Source organism: Lonchura striata, chromosome 11 (genome assembly GCF_050655825.1).
Source record: "Lonchura striata isolate lonStrDom1 chromosome 11, ASM5065582v1, whole genome shotgun sequence".
NCBI classification, from domain to species: domain Eukaryota; kingdom Metazoa; phylum Chordata; class Aves; order Passeriformes; family Estrildidae; genus Lonchura; species Lonchura striata.
In genome coordinates this window covers 13,170,306-13,188,759 of record NC_140713.1, presented here as the reverse complement: position 1 = coordinate 13,188,759, position 18,454 = coordinate 13,170,306, and the positions used below count along the sequence as shown (strand labels likewise).

General features: G+C 42.9%; 1 protein-coding gene across 1 annotated transcript in view; it reads right to left on the bottom strand.

Moving 5' to 3' along the window:
* The window catches only part of NKD1 (NKD inhibitor of Wnt signaling pathway 1), a 106,327-nt gene extending 91,500 nt beyond the window's left edge, over positions 1-14,827 (bottom strand). The window contains exons 1-3 of the mRNA XM_031505848.3: positions 14,312-14,827; positions 14,139-14,171; positions 13,506-13,663 (exon numbers count right to left, since the gene is read on the bottom strand). Of these exons, the coding sequence (XP_031361708.1) occupies positions 13,506-13,663; positions 14,139-14,171; positions 14,312-14,336 (216 nt within the window). The 5' untranslated portion in view covers positions 14,337-14,827. The remainder of the gene's footprint in view (positions 1-13,505; positions 13,664-14,138; positions 14,172-14,311) is intronic.
* Positions 14,828-18,454: the final 3,627 nt, after the last annotated feature.

Sequence of the window (18,454 nt, the reverse complement as noted above, 5' to 3'; positions counted from 1 at the left end):
TCTGAAAGCTGGATTAATTATTAAGTGCTAGTTTCCAGTACAGTTACTCAAGAGGAGCAAAACTTCATTGCACAGCTGAGATACATTGTTCACGGCATGCCATTCACAGTGTGATGTTTTACTCCCACAGCAGACGATACTTCCTAATCCCTTGCCAAACATAAAGTATTATGGTCTGGCTTACAAGGTATTGGTTTCTTTGAAGAAAGAGTTTGTTTTGCTGCTGTGGTTTTTTTTGCTGTTTTTGTTTTTTTTTTTAAATAAACTCAAATCCATCCATAATAGCCATAACAGTAAATTAAGAATTATTAATTTAAAACCTCAAACTAGCCTGCTTCTTCTAGCCTTACTAAATAAAAATAAAAAAAAAAAAAAAAAAAAAAAAAAGGCAAAAAATAGTGTCCACCAGTGCAAATTAAGTGAACACTAACTAAACCTTACCAGTTCCACAACCACAGCTAATGTAGCAGTGTACCTCAGAAGGTATTTCAGGGCTTAATCCTGCTCACAGCAGAAATAACAGAGTTATAGAACTTCAACAGTAAAAGGATTTGGCCTACAAAATCTCAGTCATTTCTAATTCACACTGCTAAAAAGTGAATGTAGTCCCCCTCAAAAAAAAACACAACAAAGTACTACAGAAGGAAAAGAAACCTTAAATATTTAAAACATACTAACATATTCCTAAAAGTTTAATTTAATATAACACTGTTAAAGAAGGAGAGAAGAAAAGAAAAAAAAAAAAAAAATCAGGTCACACACAAGTATCCTAAGTTCTATCTGCTTTCTACTCCTCTTTGCCTTGCTTTGCCCCCTTGCAGTCCCCTTGTGCAGAGGCACATTCTGGACACAGCAGCCACTGAAACGCTCACAGAGCCCAGGTGGGAACACGCTCTTCTCCTCATGGCCAGCCAAGGACACACACTTTGATCTTCAAGGAGAAGACTCTGGATGGTGCAACTCAAAAGGCTGCTGTTTATTTCTTTTTTTAGTTATTTTTCCTATAAATTATCCCTCCTTTTGATATCTATTCTTGCTCTTAAAAAACAAAAAAACACACACATCAAGTTAAGCTGAAAACTGCCCACACGACAAGTTTGTGTTTACAAGCTTAAGAGCAAGTTTCACTTGAACACAGGTCAATGCCTCTTTAAGAAAACATCACATACCAAAAAAATCACACATGGTTAGAACACATCATGAGCAGAGAGGAATTGTGGACTCAGTCTGTGAGGCACCGAGCCAGCCTGAGAAGCCCTTTGAAGTTAGAAAAACATCCTCTGGTCAGAGCACATTTGTGAAACCGTGGGACAGGCGCTTTAAACAACATTCACTCCGAGATCACCTGCGGTGTGCCAGTGCATTGGCGCCTGGGTAACTTCAACAACGTAACCCTTTATATTCCACCGAGATCACTCACTCCAACATCTCTCCTATCAACAGCACAGTCACACAACTGTGTGGCAAAGCACGTACCATTTCCCTCTCTGCACAGCACAGGCAGGCAGCTCCAGCAGACATGTGGAGTCTGGGGAAACCCAGCTGCAAGCAGACCTTGGTCAGCAGAAGAAAGGCCACTGTCCCTGGCCACAGCAGTGCTGACACAGAGGGGAGGCATCACCCTGCAAGAAGGGCCACTGCAAAGCTGCACAAGGCACAACAGGGTTTGGAATGCAGCCAGGCGTGACACAGAATGCTGCTCATCACCCTTGGCAGGAGAAGGAAGATCCTTGGCTGTGGATGGCTGAGCCCAGGTAACACAAGGGGTTTTTCCTCTCCCACCTACACACAGATAAGACTGAACATCAGAAGACTTTTCTAGCAAAGTTAGCTCGCTCTGCCCAGCTCTGCCATCAGCTATCAGCACCCAGCCCGCTGCCACAGTGAGCTGTGCCAGCCCAATTTAAAGCACATCCACCCCCTGATCTGGCACTCTCTCAGGCTGGAGTGCCTCTCCAAAGTCTCTAACTGAAGGCAGCAGTGGCTGCCCGATCCTCACACTGCTGGATATTGGAATTGATGTGCAGAAGCAGATGAGCCTGACCAGAGCCCATGTCAGCTGAGACTGTGGAAGGAGCAAGCCTCACCCTGCCTTGGATAGGGTTCCTGCTGGCATTAGGAGACAGACTGCACACGAGGCCAGGACTCTTTCCTTTCTTAAAACATACCCCTAAAGGCACATCATTTTTCTCATCTAACCATTCTGCTCTTCTGCGTTTGACAACTTTCCTACTTTCCCAAGTGGTGGTGAAATTCTCCTCATTTTTGAGGCGACAGGACTGCCAGTGTTGCCACCAGAAACACGCGAGGAGGGTCAGATTACCCTTGCAGAGCTCACAGGGACCTCACAGCCTTTTTGCTTCTCCCACAGGACATTACCCATTGTCTGTTATTCAATTACTAACAAATCTAAGGGACTTCCCACTGCAGTGCCTTTGGTTCCTGTCTTTCCAAAATGGGGAAAATCAGAGGTGGCCATAGATTAAGGACCAATTGTTTTAGCAGAAGTTTGTTCTGTATTTGCACATATGTATGTTTAATGAATAAGCAGAAACACCTGCATGCTGCAGTCTAGCTGGTCCCTCCTGGATAGCAGCAAATAACCAAGGACACGGAACTACTTCAATGTGCCTTACTTTTGAATTTAAGTACAGACTTCTCACAACTTTTTTTTTTCCCTAAATGGCATTAAAAAAAAAAAAATAAAAAGAAACACTCATCTGGAAAAGAGGGCCATGGTAAGGCTGATGACCAAATTTCAGTGAAGTCTATATAGCATCAATGAATACAATACTTCCTTTCCAAATGCTAGGTTTTTTTCTTTCTTTTCTGTTACACATCACCACGCTGCAGTCTGAGAGCAGCTGTCTTTCAAAGTAAAGCCCTGTACAATAGCTTACACAGGAAGAGATCTCATTTACTTCTTTATGCTGTGCATTAGTCCAGAGTTAAAGATTTTGTGTGCTTCCTATTAGGCATAAATAAATGATTGAAACACCCTTAAGGTAGAAGAAAAAAAACGAGACTATGGTTCAATACTTTAACAAACCAACATAATTAGATAAAAAAGAACACCTTCATACAATAAAAATGTGGCATTTTAATGGGTATTAAGCAGTGCTGTGGGAATAGCCTCTTTCAAAACATACTTTTTAAACCTATCTGGAAAATTACACTGCTAATTACAAATGGGAATTTAAGTGGCAGTACAGCTGGAAAAAACTTTTGTGAACCTGTCATAAAATGATCAGATAAACTACATCTGCAGGGGAAAATACACTTTCATTACACCAGCAATGTAGCTGCCAGATTAAAAGAATATTAGTCTCTTGAACCTTCCCTCGTCTTCCACTGATGTGGCAGAGAACCCAATACAAAACCACTAAAACCAATGAGAGCCTTCCCCTCTATTACAGCAGGGCTTTTGCATCAAAGCATCATATAAATAATGCAGAATTTAAAAAGAAAATATATAAACAGTCTTACCTAACTGCACAGAGTTAGTTAAAAATATACATCTAAATGCAATTTATTTATGGTATTTGAAAAAAACTCCTTTTACATATATATCCACGTCAGGAACAAGACCTTGCACATAAGCTTCACATAAATAAAAGTGGCTTTAACTGAGATAACCTATGAAGTTTATCCTCAAAATAAAATTAAATATTCAGGATGGCTAAATGAAGCACAGTTTTTCCATGGGAAAAAATATCAAAGTATTATTTATTTTCCTGTAGGTACTTGTTTTGAAAAGCCTTTCCTCCCCACCTGGCCTTCTGCTAAAAGCCACAATCTACATTTAAACAGTGTGTATGCTTTAGAAAATTATCAACCATCTTTTTTTACAGCAGGAGCTTATGAAATTATTTGATCCACTTTTCATATAGAAAGTCTATGACTGACCATAAATAGGCAGGCTCCCAGTGTAAACTTACCAGGAGTACATCAAAGACCTTCCTCTAGGATCAGACGATTGATTTCTTCAATGCTTTTTAGAATTTCTTCCAGGATATTTTGGGTTATTGCCTTAGACCTTTGCTCAGCTGGAATGACAGATATTCTGTTTGCTAGACTGTGATGTTCTCTCTTTACAGGGGAATGAGTGTCCGTAGTGTATACACACGTACACTACACGAACAGAGGGAAGCTTGGAAAGTTCACAGGCAAAATTATTATTTATTGTTTCAAAAAGAGTAGTTTATTACAGGAACACTGATACAGGCTTAACCGCAGCATCTTACGCAATACAGAGACTGCTTGTTATTCTGTGAGCTCAGGGCTGGGACACTCTATGCTCAGAGAAAATCCCTGCTCCCCCAAACAGGCATTTGTTCTTTCTATTCACACAATGCACAAGGCTTAGCCTTACAGCTACTACTGTCTTTAGCTAACTCTCTTGAAACTAACTGTCCTGGAAGTATGAAAGATTTTTAAGATAGGACAAGAAGCAGCTTAGTCCTTACCTACCACTATCAAATCTTTGGGGAATCAGACAGCAAACTATCTCCAAGGGCAACGTGACACACTACCCACCGTTCTCCTTCCTCCCCCAAGACAAATCTGTCACCTCCGTACCACTCATCATTCGCATCAGAGTATGGATCAAAAGATCCGAGGCTGCTCCCAAATCCCATTTCTCCTGCAAGACGGTACTTTGTTCTGTCACTTCCCTACTGAGTCTATCCCCTTATTTTATGCCTCACAGCATGTGTGGCTGCACCCCAAGATCAAACACCCATGCATGATTTTCTTTCACAGATCTTGAATCACAATGTTATACTTTAACAGGAACCTCAATATACTTAATCCCTTTAAAGCTGCCACAGTAATGCCCCCAAATGCATTAAATTCCACCCTAATCACAAAATACAAAGTATTTCTCTGGATGGACAGTGCACAGACTGTTCTGACCACATGGCAATCCACCTCTGAGCTAAAGCAACATAGGCTGCCTACATTTGTTAGTCAGAAGTCCAAGGATATATGGATGAAAATTCCAGACACATTCATTAAATGTTCTCTGCTGCAAATTTTGTTCAAAACATAACTGAACATTTAAGGGAGGATCTCACATTCTTGAGGCATTCTCATTGCAAGTGACACAAGAAAACAAGAGCCACTGAGGCTGCATTTAAATCCAAACCCATTCAAACTGAAAGCAAGGTTGGTGGATGTCTCCTTTCAAGGTGTAATTGAGACACCCACACGCCATCAGTCAACTCAATGAGTCTCAGCATCCACTGAATTCTCAGACTAAGGGTTATTGGACAAAATTACCAAATTATTGGAACATTGACAAAAAAACAGAAAAACTGCTTGCCTGATAAGTCTTGTTCACCAGTATTAAACTTCATTAACAATAGCCCTAGGTTTAAGGAACAACCACCTTCCATGTATATTTGGCAGGGACCTTGGTTTGAATCAAGGAACCACAGGGCCTTCTGCTCCCCCTGCTGAGGGGTTGGTGACTGCTGGGACCCTTTAGGTGTATTTTTACAGGGCTCTTCTTGGCAATTGAGGAGCTTCTCAGGCACTGATGGCACTTCAGTCTCCTGTGGCCACTGTCTGGTCATCTGAAGAGCAAAAAATATTTATACAAGCAGAAATTTTACAGACCAAAACAATAGGATCATTTATTGCCCTATAATACACAATAGGCCAAAGCACAGAACCACAGAGCAGCTCAGGTTGGAAGGGACCACATCATCCTGGTCATCTGGTCCAAGCTCCCTGCTTCAGCAGGACCATTCCAGAGCATAGGCAAAGGACACAAGTCCACAAGGTTCTTGAATCTCTCCAGTGAAGGGAGAGATTCCACAGCCTCTTGGACAATCTGTTGCAGTGCTTGGTCATCACTGCACAAGAAGGAAGTTCTTCCTCATCAGTTTCTTCCAAATGTCTCCCCTCCTATTACGTAGCACTACCAAGCAGAGCCTGGCTCCAGCCTCTTGACACCCTCCCTCCAGATCCTGCCAGACATTGATGAGGTCCCTCTCAGCCACCTTTTCTGAAAGTGCTACAGGACCTCCCCAAAATACCCTGCAGCACTCCTTTCCTTAAACAATTAGATTCTGTATGGCTAAAGCACAAATATTCCTGACATACAATGGGCATCTACCAGGTGATGTGAGACACAAACATAAAGAGATGAGGGAATCCAGATGAACACTTGCTTACAGACATCAGCCCTTTGGAAATACAAGTCCCATGGCAAGACAGTGGATCACCTTATTAAACAGTGGACATCAGGTTACATGGCAGCAAAAAACATGCCATATTGCTCTGATGACAAAAAATCCAGAAGCCTACAAAAAGTGAATGCCCTGTACAACAGTACCTCTTGCAGAGACCCCAGGAGAGCAGTGTTCAAAGGTACACAAATCATTTCCCCTTTCTCTTAGCTTAAAGCCAGCAGAGCCCTTTCACCACAGCTAACACCACTGGCCTTCCACCACTGCAAGAGAAATGTCATGAGATACTGCAATACAAACACGCGTTGCTGGCTCAAAAATCAGACACAATGAAGATTTTGCATTTGGAACTTTGCTAATAATTCTTGAATGGAATACAGTCCAACTCAGTCTCCCATAGCTGTAGTTACTCTGTAGGAGTAAATACAGGCTTAGTTTTGCTGCCAATGTTGGCAGATATGACTAAATAAATTCACAGAGAAAGTATATTTGACCCTTCCTTCACATTAATTTTTTTTAACTAAAACTTTACCTCATTTTCCATGAAAAGATTTCAAACTATGTGATATTTATAGATAACTCACAAGTATTCAAAGTAACTGGTATATGAAGAAAAAGTAGTTCCATTAAAAAAAAAAAAAAACAACAAAAAACACAACTTCAAGTATTTTGTTCATCTGAACATCTACAATTTGCTTTCCAACCAGGGTGTGATGCTGACATTCACAAAGCAAAATCTGTCTGCAAGGATTTCTATAAAGGCCAACATCTGCAGCACTGGGAGCAATGTTCCATTCTGATTTAAATATCATCACTGAACAATTATTTCCCCAACTTTGGAAAAACTAACTCCTACAAAGTTTCAGTACTCAAGAGACTTCTCTTTCCTCTGTTCATAACTCAATTCAAAAGTAACCATAAAAGTCAACTGAGATCTTCTGAAGGGTGCATACAAATAACTACTTACTGAGCTCCTCCTGTGTCTTATTACAGATCCCAAAACCTACGGAAAACCCTTCTGTTAATGAATGCTGCTGTAAAGAACATTCCCCTATGTCGACAATCATGTGCTATAAATGTCCCATTTTTCTTATAACTAAAGTTTTAGTGTGAAGTCTGGACTGCATTATTTATATTTAAGACATTAAAGAATATAATGTATTGCTGTTACTTTTCATCCTGGATAAGAAAATACTCTCCATAACCAAGGCCTTCTCATTCAGAAGAATTAAGATTTCACTAAGCCAACAGGGACTATTAGGAACCCAAGAGACACAGATTAGGACTTGACCCAGCTACTAGAGAGAATATGTTTTCTTCTTACAAACACCAACCTAAATAACTCCACTTTAGCGGGGGTGGGAGAAAGAGGGTTGTTAGAGATCAAAAAAAAGTTCCTTTAATGAGATTGTTTGCAGAAACTTCATGGGCCATTCGGCTTTCCAATCAACATGCCAAATTAAAAGTGCACCACATTAAATCTGAAACACCTATAAAACAAGCCCTGATGAAATACAGACAGTCTTCCATCTACCTCCTCCATATGGCTCAAGCAAAGTCAACTTTTAATTTCATAACACAAAATATTTAATTTATGCTTTTCTTCATATGTCAATTTAACCTCTGGCACATAGCTTTGAAACCATATAAGGATGCCTAACACTTTCCATATGGCAACTGAATTGTGGCTTTTAATTGCACCAACTGGTATCATTCAAGGATAATTCACTTGGAATCCAGCTTTCTGCTACAGTATTGGCCAATTCACTAATCTCATCACCATGGCACTAATACTTTCAGAGACTCTTTGATTGTTAATATTCATATTATAATTTTCCCAAACCAGAGCTGTCAAGATATACTATGTACACCACTAATTAAATTATCTTCGTTTGTTGGCACCAAATTTCAACACTAAATAAGATTCTGCTTTTCTCTCTCTCAATACAAAGTTTGGTAATTTTATATTAAATGCCATAGACAATATTTTTGTGTACGAAAATACTTTTTAGTCATACCAAGATCGAGAACTGCTGAGTCTCTTGTTTATGTTACTCTTCAGTGTCAATAAAAATAATTATTTATATAGTACTGACATTAATGGACTTGGAAATATTTCAGTTAAAAACATCACTTCAAGCAATCACACAAGACAACATCCAAGGAAACTTTCATTGCTCTTCTCACCATACCAGTAAGAAGGCAGTCTTCCAAATGTTACTTTATCCATGAAATGACCCCAAAGTAGCACAACAATTAAATCTTGCATTTCAACAGCCTTTAAGCCATACTATGTACATAACACTAAAAAAGTCTCATTTCTGTTTATTATTTTCATTTTGGATTAATGACCTACCCAGCTTCTGTAAAGTGATGTATTTTTAATATGCACACATACACACACACTATTTAACAGTGGGGGACTGGAAGGGCTTCTTTTTTTATTTAAGATTGATCATACTAGAGGAGCAGTGAAGTTGACACTGGTGTTGTCTCCTCTCAGCCATGCAAGGAATGCCCATTAATGTCACTGGCAGTTACAGGCACAGAACAAATGGAGAACAAGCCCCACCTCTGAAGGACTGATGCCTCACAATTTCATCCTGTGTTAGTCCCAAACCAGATACTCAACTCTAATTAATATCAATTAGGGTTGAACATGAGGATCACTAGTACCAATGAGCCCAGTGGAAGTGGTAAGCTAAAGTAATTTCTATTTTACCTAAAATGATTATATACAATGTGGCTCACAGAGAGTTGGTTTTAAATTTAATTAAATATAGGATATTTTTTCCATTCCCAAGCACAGATGTCAATGAGACACACAAGAACCTAGTAAAAATTCTTATGGCTTTGAAGATAAAAGTAAATGGAACAAATGTCATATTTAATATTCCCCCCTCTAGCACAGAACCATTTCTCAGTTAAGTAAATAAATACATGAATATTTGCAAACAATGTTGATTTCCAAAAATAGTTTGTAAAAGTAAACACACTGAATAAATTTAAGATTAAGAATTATACAGGATAATCCACAGTATCAGAAAAACCTTTCTGGATACAAATTAACTCATTCATAAAGCAGCAAAAGAAGTGTATTCAGTTGCTAGCAGATTTACAGCCTCAGTGGTTTCAATCAGCTTTGAAACCAGAAGATGACTCTGGACCTCATACTTTTTATGGGTGTGAGAGAATTCCTTTTCTCTTTAATCCTTCGTGATGTGGAAGCTGCAGGCCAGCCCTCGGCCTGCCGAGTCATTAAAACCCTTGGAGCAGAGCAGCCCCTGCTGGGCGGGGGGCAATGGTTTAGGAGATGAGAGCTCTCACCCAGCACAGGGGGGCAATGCTTTAGGAGATGAGACCTCTCACCCAGCACAGGGTGGCAATGGTTTGGGAGAGGAGCTCTCACCCAGCACAGGGTGGCAATGGTTTAGGAGAGGAGCTCTCACCCAGCACAGGGTGGCAATGGTTTAGGAGATGAGAGCTCTCACCCAGCACAGGGTGGCAATGGTTTGGGAGAGGAGCTCTCACCCAGCACAGGGTGGCAATGCTTTAGGAGATCAGAGCTCTCACCCAGCACAGGATGGCAATGGTTTAGGAGATCAGAGCTCTCACCCAGCACAGGGTGGCAATGGTTTAACAGATCAGAGCTCTCACCCAGCACAGGGTGGCAATGGTTTAACAGATCAGAGCTCTCACCCAGCACAGGATGGCAATGGTTTGGGAGAGGAGCTCTCACCCAGCACAGGGTGGCAATGCTTTAGGAGATGAGAACTCTCACCCAGCACAGGGTGGCAATGGTTTAGGAGATCAGAGCTCTCACCCAGCACAGGGTGGCAATGGTTTAGGAGAGGAGCTCTCACCCAGCACAGGGTGGCAATGGTTTAGGAGATCAGAGCTCTCACCCAGCACAGGGTGGCAATGGTTTAGGAGATCAGAGCTCTCACCCAGCACAGGGGGGCAATGGTTTAACAGATCAGAGCTCTCACCCAGCACAGGCTGGCAATGGTTTAGGAGAGGAGCTCTCACCCAGCACAGGGTGGCAATGGTTTAGGAGAGGAGCTCTCACCCAGCACAGGGTGGCAATGGTTTAGGAGATCAGAGCTCTCACCCAGCACAGGGTGGCAATGGTTTAACAGATCAGAGCTCTCACCCAGCACAGCCAGGTGCACACACACCACAGGCTCATTCCCCTCCCCTGGCCCATGCCTTCACCCAGCCTTCCACCGGCACAGCCTTCTCAGAAAACTTTTGGCAACAGCTGGATGCTAACTACTGTTCTTTCAGTGAATTGGAAGGGAGAGAGATGGACAAGACACAACGAGGGCAACACATCAGCTGAGGTAAGTCTTCTGTAACTGAGAGACTCTCAAAACTTCAGCTCGGGAACAGAAAAGGTATTGTACAATTGAACTCTCCTTGAGTGAAGTGATGTAAAGACCTCCCCTCCACAATAATTGTAAATTCAATCATTCTAGAGAGGACTACAAATGAAACTTTACTGCTTTCCTGTATTAGTCACTCATTCCTCTTGTAAAACACTGCACAAATCCCCTGAACTTCAGTGTCATCTCCCCTGGATGACTAACTTCAGCAGAACAATTCACTGTCTGTTCTTGAGAGAAACAGCCTTCCAACTACAACCAAGACAGAATTTTTGGCTTATAGATAGTAAAATAAATAAAATAGTACTATCACATCCAAGCTTTGATTAAAATTACTCAAATTTTGAATTTTCAGTCTTGGAAGCAAGGCTAAGTGCTCTCCTCTACCATCAACAGGTCTTTGGAAGTAAATCAAATTTCACCAAATAGGTCCTACATACTAACAAAACCATCATCAACAAAGCACTGATTAAGGATTCCTACTAGGAAAATTATTTCTAGGATGATTATTTTTTTAACACAGCTGTATGTTTCTGTGAATGCAGATATTTTCGTTAGTGTTTGATCTAACTCTTTCTGCCATAAGTCACAAATACATCAACTTGGGATCTGTGTTTTACTGAGAAGTCACAATTTCAGCTGTGACACAATAAAACAGTACCATTCCACACAGCCTTGTAAGCTTATTAAACATTTTAGGATTACTTTTGAAGCAGTAAGGAAAAAATTCAAGTGCAGTAAGGTAAATTCAAGTGCAACATAAGTACACTATTGGGAACTGTTCCACACAAACCTGTGACCAACCATTAGCAGAAGAAACTACTATTTCTACATCTTGAGGAGACCAAAGAACCAAGAGATTAGGCTACAATTCCCTTTGTATCTTGGCATAATTATACAAGAGATCAAAGAGATCTCAGAAGAGAAGCAGTCATGCAGTCTCAGTTATGGAGTCAATAGCTGTGACTCCGTAATCCTTGTCAAAATGACTGTACATATGGCACATCTGGTTCCAATGTAGGATTAGAAATGCATCCTTCCATATTCCAAAAGTTCCTATTTTAAAGGAACTTTAATGTAGCTGTCACAGTGTGCCTGTGACAGGATGACAATTAAACTAAATCAACAAGCGGGCAGGCTATATATGCACACAGATACTACCAAATACATTAGGCAATAAATGGCAAAATATTTTTGAACATTCAGAAACATCTCTATAAGGATGACAGTAAAAGGCCTCATGGGAACAGTGCTTTTAAATACACTTAAACCTATTTACAGTTTTATAATGTACTAAAACTGTAGACTAATATTTAGTTAATGGCTTGCTAATTGCTGAGCCATCATGAGGAAGACTTCCTCTTGAGTAAGAGAGGAAATACTGTTCTACTGTCATTCCAGCTGAGTAGACCTCACAAAACTGCCAACTGAAGAGGGTTCTGAATAGAAAGGATCTTTGACAAAAGATATTTTCTCCTTCCTTGAACAAAGCACATAATTTTTGTGGAAGAAAATATGTTTCACAAACTAAAGTCAGAGTTTTTACCTTTAACTCTTGTATATTAAATCTATGTTTAGTTTGGTGAGTTGAGCTTCTTTTCTAGAAAACATACATGTGAAAGGTAGAACGTGTAAAAACCATGACTTACAAAAACTGGGATAATTAGAAAATAATTAAAAACAGGTGTTCTTACTCTTTGCATCTGTATCATAGTACATACTATTGTTAATGAGAACTTCTTTCTTTGAACATATTGTTTCCTAGTAAAGCACAATAAATATCACTTCAACCAGTCATACCTGCAAGTTGAAGGTGATTATGTTCATCAGTTACAACAAATCAATGTCTTACCCCCTTTGTCTTTACTTCTAGTGACTCTCACACAATTTATGCTCCTCAAAATACAATACTGGTGGAATATGAAATGTCATCACTAGCTTTTCCCATACTACATATCTTCTACTCACACATCCCACCTAAAATTAAGTATTCTCGACTTGCAAGTGAATTTTCCCTGAGACACAAGAAGTCCAGGCTTTTGACAACATAACTGGTAGCTAAGAAAGCAAAGAGCCTGCAGGAGGTTTGGTGGCCCTGGCTCTGTTTGTGCTTTCAAAGCCACACTGCTTGCTGGGAAGCACAGATTCCAATCTCCCCATCTCTCAGGTTACCTTTCCAGTGATGAAACTTTCAGGGCTTGATCCAAAGTCAATGGGAGTCTTTCAGTAAACATCAATAAGCTCTGGATCACACCCTGAAACACTATGAGGACCATATCTAAGTAATGTTAAGTCTATTTACCTCCCATAATGCATCTTTGTTTAAAGAGACAACATTAAAAATAAATAAAAGAAAACAGCAACTGAAACATTTCCTCCAGCCCAGCTTTACATGGAGGACTGAAGGAAAGAGAAGGGGTGGAAAGTGACCGGTGAAACAGCCAGGACAAGCAAGTGGCACAGCAGCTCTCGTGGAGAAAGTCAGCCTCATGTTATTAGCAATGAGCAAATAAATAACAATAACTCTTCGGGGACTTCTTGACTGCCAAAATGTCACAGGCAAACTTGTGCACTAATCAGGGCTCACAATCTATCGCGCACTAGCTGGGTGCTGGGCTTTCCCCAGAGATCGTTTGTTCCTGTTTGTGAAAGGTTTTGTTCTAATCGTACTGCCCAGACACCAGCAGGCAGGTTCCCTTACTCCTTTGGCTTTTGTACCCTCACCAAGTTTGCTCTGCAGCTTCTAACTTCATCAAAGGACTGAAGGAAACCACCCACGGGGCAGCGCCTCGGAGCAGCATTAGGGCAAAGAAAACCTTCCTTTGCACAACCGCCCCTTGGGAGGGAAAGAGGGATGTAGAAAGAGCTTTTGCTTTTCACTATTTCAAAGGGAAGGGGCGGGGGGGCAGCGAGGAAGCTGACATACCCTGGCGCTGGAGAGCCTGCACACGGCGCGGTGCTGGCAGCCGTGCTGGAGTCCCGAGCTGCTGCCGCCGCTGCTGCTGCCCCCGGAGTATTTCTGCTTCACCATCCAGTCCTCCAGCCCTCTGCGAGCCAGAGAGGCGTTCACCGCGAAACTATCACCTAGAAAAGAGGAGACAATGCCTCCGCTGAGCCGCCCGCAGAGCCTGCCCGACCCCCGCGGCCATCCCCGCGCCGGCCGGGGCTGGGGCTGGAGCCGGGACCGGCACCGGGGCTGGAGCCGGGACCGGCACCGGGGCTGGAGCCGGGACCGGAGCTGGGACCAGCACCGGGGCTGGGGCTGGAGCCGGGACCGGCACCGGGGCTGGAGCCGGGACCGGCACCGGGGCTGGAGCCGGGACCGGCACCGGGGCTGGAGCCGGGACCGGAGCTGGGACCAGCACCGGGGCTGGGGCTGGAGCCGGGACCGGCACCGGGGCTGGGGCTGGAGCCCGGACTGGCACCGAGCTGGGAGCGGGGCGGCCGCGCAGAGAGCAAAGCGCGGCGGAAAGTTGAGGGGAGAGGGCAGGGGGCCAGGGGCAGCCAGCCGGACCGAGGAAGGCGTTCAAAGTTACTAACAGTGAGGAGCCATCCCTACCTTCTGGACTTTCTCTGGGTTTACAAACGGCAGCTAGGCAGATCCGGAGCAAAGTGTGTGAGGGAAATAATAAAGGAAGATCGTTAGACACCAGAATAAAATCACAGCAACAAACCGAGTAAAATCCGAATAAAGGGAAGGGGCTAAGGAAGTAGCAAGTGAAAGGAACTAACCATGTTTCGAATGAAGTTTCCCCATCTCTCTGCATTGATCTGCAATTACGATTCATTTGACTGTTTTCAGTAGGGTCAGGTTCGCTTGTTGTTATTTTTTGTAGATGTATAAAATCCCAGCGTGTTTAGAAATCCATGTGCTCCGCTTCTCCCTGCTAACACACAAGCGAGCTCAAATCTCAGCTCCTCTCCTGCAGCACGGTCCTTCGTCCCCCTCTCCGCTCCAGCCTTCCTCCTCTCTCCTCTCTTTCCCAAAGACAGAGGCGGTTACAAAAGACCTTACTTCACCCACCGGGGAACATGATTGACACCTCATTGAGATTAGACCACTTGCAGGCAGCCTCCGCCTTCCCATTGGGCCGCGGCGGCAGATGAAAGGGGCGAGTGAGCCTTTTGGAGGCTCAAAAAGGAAAAAGGGAAAAAAAAAAAAAAAAGAAGAAGAAAGAAAAAGGAGCAGCCGGGGCGCGTTTCACTTCCAGCCAGGCACGGGCGGCGGGGCCGGCCCCGCTCCGCGCAGCCCCGGGGGCGCCGGGCGGACGCGGCGCCCGCTGCCCCGGCCCGGCCCCGCCGCCAGCGCCGCCCTCCGCGGGCTGCGCGGAGCCCGCGGCCGCGCCCCCGCACCGCCGCTCCCGCACGGGCCGCGCCCGCGGAGTGCCGCGCTCCGGCACCGCACGCTGCTCCGGCAGCCGCACGCTGCTCCGGCAGCCGCACGCTGCTCCGGCAGCCGCGCGCTGCTCCGGCACCGCACGCTGCTCCGGCAGCCGCGCGCTGCTCCGGCACCGCACGCTGCTCCGGCAGCCGCACGCTGCTCCGGCACCGCCGAGCGCGGGCGCGCTGCTGAGCCCCTCCTGTCCCCACTGCGCCGTGCCTGGATGGCCGAGGAAGCCAGCGTGTCTGGAAAAGCAGTTGTTCTGCTGACTTAGTCGTGCAAATTGTTTTTCACGGGCATCCCTTCGCACACAAGTGGTCCTAATGAAGTCACTGTTAATGCCAGAATGCAGTTCTCAGGGTCAGGTCCGGAACCCTTTCTCAGTGATTCAAAATGCTGGCAGCAGGAGGACAAAGTCTCTCTCAGCTCTTTTTCATTATTAGTTAAGTAGATGAGATTTACAAAGAATCTCCCCTACTTCTCCAAATTATGAATGGTGTATTTTTTACACAGAGCGTAAACTAAAAGGAAACTTGCCATTTCATAAAAATAGTTCTCACAGTCATTAAAAATTTGCTTTCTTCCTCTGACTGGTCATTATATTTCTGTTTATGAAAATCACATCTCCCTTGAGATCCTTGTAGCTCAACTAGGAGAGATAAAAGGGAGTACATAGTAGATTCAGAACAAGAAAAAATGAAGACTTCTGAGAATTTAACTCAAGAAACTACTAGTCAAACTATGTAGGGTTTGACCCAGATGGGCCTGGTCCAAAAAACTTCAAGGCCACATCTGTGCTTTCAAATCCATATGTTTCAAGCACAGGGAGGAAGGAGTTAGACTTGGGAGCTCATCTGAAAAAAAGATTCAAAGCATATGTAGTAACACTTCTGCAGGGAATTGGGACCGGGAGAGGAGGGTCAGGCTTGGAGCTCATTTTTAGAAGGAATTCCAAAGCACATGAATGTGGTGAAGGTCTGGTATGAAACAACTGCACAGCACAGCCAATGCAATGCCATTAAATGAACCATTTCAACCCAAACTGTTCTTTGGATAATTGCAAAGTCATTTCTCACATTATTCCAACTATTTATCTGTCTAGTGAAGAAAGCCCTTGCATTGTGAAATGCAGCCATTGCAACAGCATCAATTTCTTGTCAAATAGCTAATAACATGCATCTTTTGTGAATTTCTTTTTTATGTATTTTAATAATTTCTTTGGCCCATTTTTTATATTGTGTACTTAAAGTGACATATTTATTCCTTTGAAGATTGTCTCTTGTTTTGGGGAGGTCATAGAGGAGAAGAAAATTATTTAGATTAAGCAGGTTCATTGGGGCATGGGCTTCACTTAGACTGTGAAAACTTGTAAAAATTTTCTGATCTGTACAAAGAAATACTAAATTCTAAATTCTAATACCTCAGGTTGGCATATACACATGTCATCAGCAAATATTTTATTTGGAATATCACTTATCTTCATTGTTTATGAGAAATAGAGAACAGCTTTGCATAAGTGACCCCAAATGGGATGGGTCTATCCATTCGTCTTGTGAGATGATGCTCACATTCAGCTCTTGGGAATAAAACAAGACCTTAAAAATGTCTCAAGTTCAACAGGTCTGCTGAATTGGCCAGGGGAAGAAGCCCTGGCTTTCACAGCAGATTACAGAGGTCCACTTGTGTTGAGGAACTTGCATTTGGAACACAGCCACTCTTGTGCACAACTGCCTTCACATACACAACGTTTGTTAGCATTTAAAGCAAGCCCTTTCTAATTACAGTCGATGACATACCCTGCAGAACCAAGGCTTTCACAGGAGAGCAAATCTGACAAAAGAATTCCAAATGTCATAACTGACTCCATGTACAGTGGATTCATGACTGTTGCTTGGGCACAGGAGTAACACAATTACAAGCTGGTGACATTACTCTGGGTATGAATCACAACTGCAGCTAATTCTTCCTCCAGCTAGGAGAAAGTTTTAGCTACTCTCAAAGTGACAAATCTTGTGATTCTTAGCATGGTTTTGCTAAGAACATCAAATTCCAGTTGATTTCAGGAGATTTTAGCATGGTATAACAACTAAACAGGAACCTCAAGATTTGACTCAGTATATAATGATCCTCAAACTACAGGGACCTCAAGGCATACAAAGATTTTTGGTTTTCCTTCCATGGGGTCAGAAGTGTGTTAAGTAGTGACGTCTAGCAAAATATCAGAGTAAAGTACACCATTCACAAAACAGTACTAATGATTAAAGGATCTCCAACCCAGTGACCTCAGTGGAATTCTTAAAGTTCGAAAGCTATGACGTAGAGTATTATTCATTGCCCTTTCATTAGGGCTGACTACACTCTGCTTTTTCAGAAGATGGAGAACCCTTTTGAACCTTGCTGTACTATAAAGCAGATGATATGAAATGCATCTTAGCTAAGAAACAAGAGAATAAGACTGTTCGAGGAATTCATTGTCAATATTCAATAGCATAGCAAAATTAATGGCAATCGTTGCAATAGCAAGAGTTACCTGATAGATGAAAGCATCACACTGATTTTCCTGTCTGGGTAGTGGTAAGATACTGCTTTCCTGTTCTTCTGCTTTATCTCCTGCCTTTTCTTCCCCTCTCCTGCCATGTTCCCTCCAGCTGGAGATGAAAGAAGGCTGGTATTGGCCTCCCACAGTCTCAGGTGGGTGCTGTTCTCTTCTACCTGGAAGTGGCATGCTGGTCATGCTACACCACCTCCAGAATAAGTAAGGGTTGATATATGGTTTTTAAAATTGAAAAGCCCCATGTAATTCTTAAAAAAAAAAAAAAAAAAAAAAAAAAAAAAAAAGCACAGAGAAGCAGTAAAGTGCAAACTGTGTTGTTCCTCCTCTGCATTAAACAATCTAAGTCCATATTGAACAGAATGACAGTGTTTTAACAAAATTTTGCTCAATTGTAAAGGAAAAACATATATGTGCTCTCAGCAGCATTGACAGGGACAATGAATAAAAATCACGGATGGTCACAAACCACACTCAACCTCCATTTCAACCACGTTCCAAGCAAACCCCTTTTACTCCATCAACAAAGAATTTCCCACAGCAATGATACCTCTTCAACACTTGCCTCAATCACTACCCTGCTGATGCATTTAGGGCCACAAACCCTTTTATGAACATTTAATTTTGGTTTGGTGACCACATGAATGCTCATTCCCAACACATAAATGGGATGCCTGTCACAAGACACTGTTTTAGCTTCGGGGCCATTGTCCTTGTACCTCTGGTCTTGGAAGTTTTTTAAGCACTTTTGCCTTAGGCATTTTTGCAGTCAGGCCTGTTAGCACCTCCTGGCTTTAGCAACTTTGCAGCCTTAGCTTATTGCCTCAAAGCTTTGGCATGAGTCTGCACTGTGGCATCCTTTCAACCCCAAACATACTTGCTTCACAGGTTTTCCTTGGGTTTTTCATGATGTCAGCAACTGCCCTGACCCTAGGGGGGGAAG